The following is a 2,634-nucleotide window of genomic DNA, read 5'->3' as shown; positions in this document are numbered from 1 at the left end:
AGACTTACATATAATTGATTAAATTATTATATAATAATTTTTAATTATTAATTTCATATGATGATACTTGTGCATGAGTTTTTATTTAACAACAATATTATATATAGAAACAACTCTAATATGAACACGCATGCATGCATGTTATATGAGTATTGACTGGCACGAGCGGTGTGTGCCTTGTGGCTTGTGCGATGAAAACGTCAACCAACTCTTGCGCACTTGCACGTCATCATGCAAAGGGATAAAAACATGCATGCATAGACAATTAGTCAATTTAGGTCCCATTATTTTTATTAATATGTAACGAGGTAATAAAGATAAGATAAAGAAAAAAAAAAATTCCGGCAAAGAGATTCGCCGCCGACAGCAATTGGCTAAAACATATCATATATGAATATTAAATTTAAAAAACAAAAACTTTATATCAAAATAAAATGGCCTACCAGAAAGAAAGAACTAACCCTCATATATTCAATATGATAAAATTAAACTTTCTATAAATTTTTAATTATATCATTAAAAATACTTGATTCAATTATTCTTATTTTTATTCCAAAAATATAAATATATAATTATAAAATAACATAAAATTCTTTTTTTTTAGGAGACTCGAACCCGCAACCTCTTAAATGAGTATGAGGAGACTATGCCATTTGAGTTATAACTCATTAGTCATATTATAGAGAACAACTAGGGAACTAAAAGTATTATAATAATGAGTAGTTTTTCTTCAAGTTTGGCTAAAACAAAGCGCGCGTGATGAGTGGTTAATGGTGGTTATTGTAGTTAAAATCTAGGCAGTTAGGCATGTTGAAAATTCGGAAAAAGGATTATCATATAATTGTCAACGTAATGAGTACAGAAACAGTAGTGGGAGAAGCATAAAATATATGAAAATGAAAGCATTGGTTCAGTTAGCTTACCGCTCTGCTATCGGTAGCAACGGCGCAAATGACAAACATAAGGAAAAAAGTGAGAATGAATTCAATGACGAAGGATTGGATGTTTGAGCCACTCGGCAACGTTCCTGTGAACTGAACTTCAAGATGCTTCCCACTAAATACTAGTCTCACTGTTCCGCTTGCTAGGATCGCTCCAAGCAATTCAGCTGCTATATAAGCCGGTACCTATGCCCAATAATAATATAATAATTTAATGTACATATTTAATAAATAAAAATATTAAAAAAATATTAGAATTTATTATTTTTTTATCGTTATTTAACCATCATTTTAATTTTCTTAGTTTAGTTTTTTTTAGTCTAATAATCTAATAACATATTTTATAAAAAATTATTGAGGATTAATAATTTTTTGTATTTTTTTATCATCATTTTAATTATCACAAATATTAAATCATCTTTAATAAATAAATTTTATTAATTTATATATACAAACAAAAAGACATAAATACAAACTATATTGATTTATATCTACAAAACTTTAGTAAATATAAATAAGAATTATATATTTGTACAAACGTTTATAAATATAAGTATAAATTATAGCAGATCAAATAATGACAAAAAATAATATTTTTTGGTCATGTGACATTGTTACATACTTTATCTCATATTCTTACACATTAATAACTAACTAATAATAAAAGATAATAAATTTTAATGATTCTATAACATTTTTCAATAAATTAATTAACAGAAAACGTGTTTATACCTTACCTATCCTCACATTTCATAATATTGTTGGCAAAGACTATAAACACATTGAAAAGGTGGGGATTGAACTGGTAATGGAAGTCGACGTTAATGGAAAAATTGGAAAGTTGAAGGTTTACCTGAGTGAGTGGAAACTTTGTGATGGAGGCAAAAGCAATAGTTACAGCAGGGTTGAGATGGGCCCCAGAGACATGACCAACGGAGTAAACGATGACCATGACAACCAATCCCCAAACAGTTGCAATTCCAAGAAGCGTTATTTGCTTCCCGTAGTCGTTGTTCACCGCAATCGCTGCGCACCCTGTAAATATCAAGAAATAGGTCCCCACCAACTCCGCCACCATCTGCACCCATCATTTCATTCACATTCACATTCACATTATTCCATCTTAATTAATTAGCTACATCATATATATCCTACTAGTACCTTCTGAAACAGAAGAAAATATTTGCTTGTTTTGCAGGTACCACCTCCTCCTGCTGCTTCCTCAACATCACCGCTTCTTGATGAATACTCACCCATATCTGATGCTTCTTTAATTTAACTTATTGTGTGTCTCTCAACATATTTTTAGCAGGCCGCTCCTCCATTTTATATGCCACAAACACCTCTTTGGAATTTTCCCATAACCTCACCCGAATCTTAAATTACGTACTGCTTTTGATTTCGAAGATAAAACCTAGGATCCATTAATAATTATCTTTATGGAATATATATCATGCTAATAATAATCATCGTTTTTACTCATTCATATTCAAACTTCAATTTTAATACGTTATTAAACTTTTATAAAAACTTTTAATAAAATGTACAATTCATATGTCAATGAGTAATAGCTCAAATGGCATAGTCTCTCCATACTCAATTAAAAGGTTGCGGGTTCGAGTCTCATATCTTTGGTAAAAAAAAAAATGTACAATTCATATTTTGTGTAAATTTATCAGTATAAAAGTCATAT

At 29.8% G+C, this 2,634-nt stretch overlaps 1 protein-coding gene across 1 annotated transcript in view; it reads right to left on the bottom strand.

Moving 5' to 3' along the window:
• The window catches only part of LOC107634829 (nodulin-26-like), a 3,381-nt gene extending 1,074 nt beyond the window's left edge, over nt 1–2,307 (bottom strand). The window contains exons 1-3 of the mRNA XM_016338242.2: nt 2,103–2,307; nt 1,795–2,019; nt 924–1,127 (exon numbers count right to left, since the gene is read on the bottom strand). Coding sequence (XP_016193728.1) covers nt 924–1,127; nt 1,795–2,019; nt 2,103–2,198 — 525 coding nt within the window. The 5' untranslated portion in view covers nt 2,199–2,307. The remainder of the gene's footprint in view (nt 1–923; nt 1,128–1,794; nt 2,020–2,102) is intronic.

The sequence above is a fragment of the Arachis ipaensis genome, chromosome B03, assembly GCF_000816755.2.
Source record: "Arachis ipaensis cultivar K30076 chromosome B03, Araip1.1, whole genome shotgun sequence".
Lineage (NCBI taxonomy): Eukaryota > Viridiplantae > Streptophyta > Magnoliopsida > Fabales > Fabaceae > Arachis > Arachis ipaensis.
The sequence above is the reverse complement of the archived record's forward strand: the minus strand, read 5'-3'. Positions and strand labels throughout refer to the sequence as shown.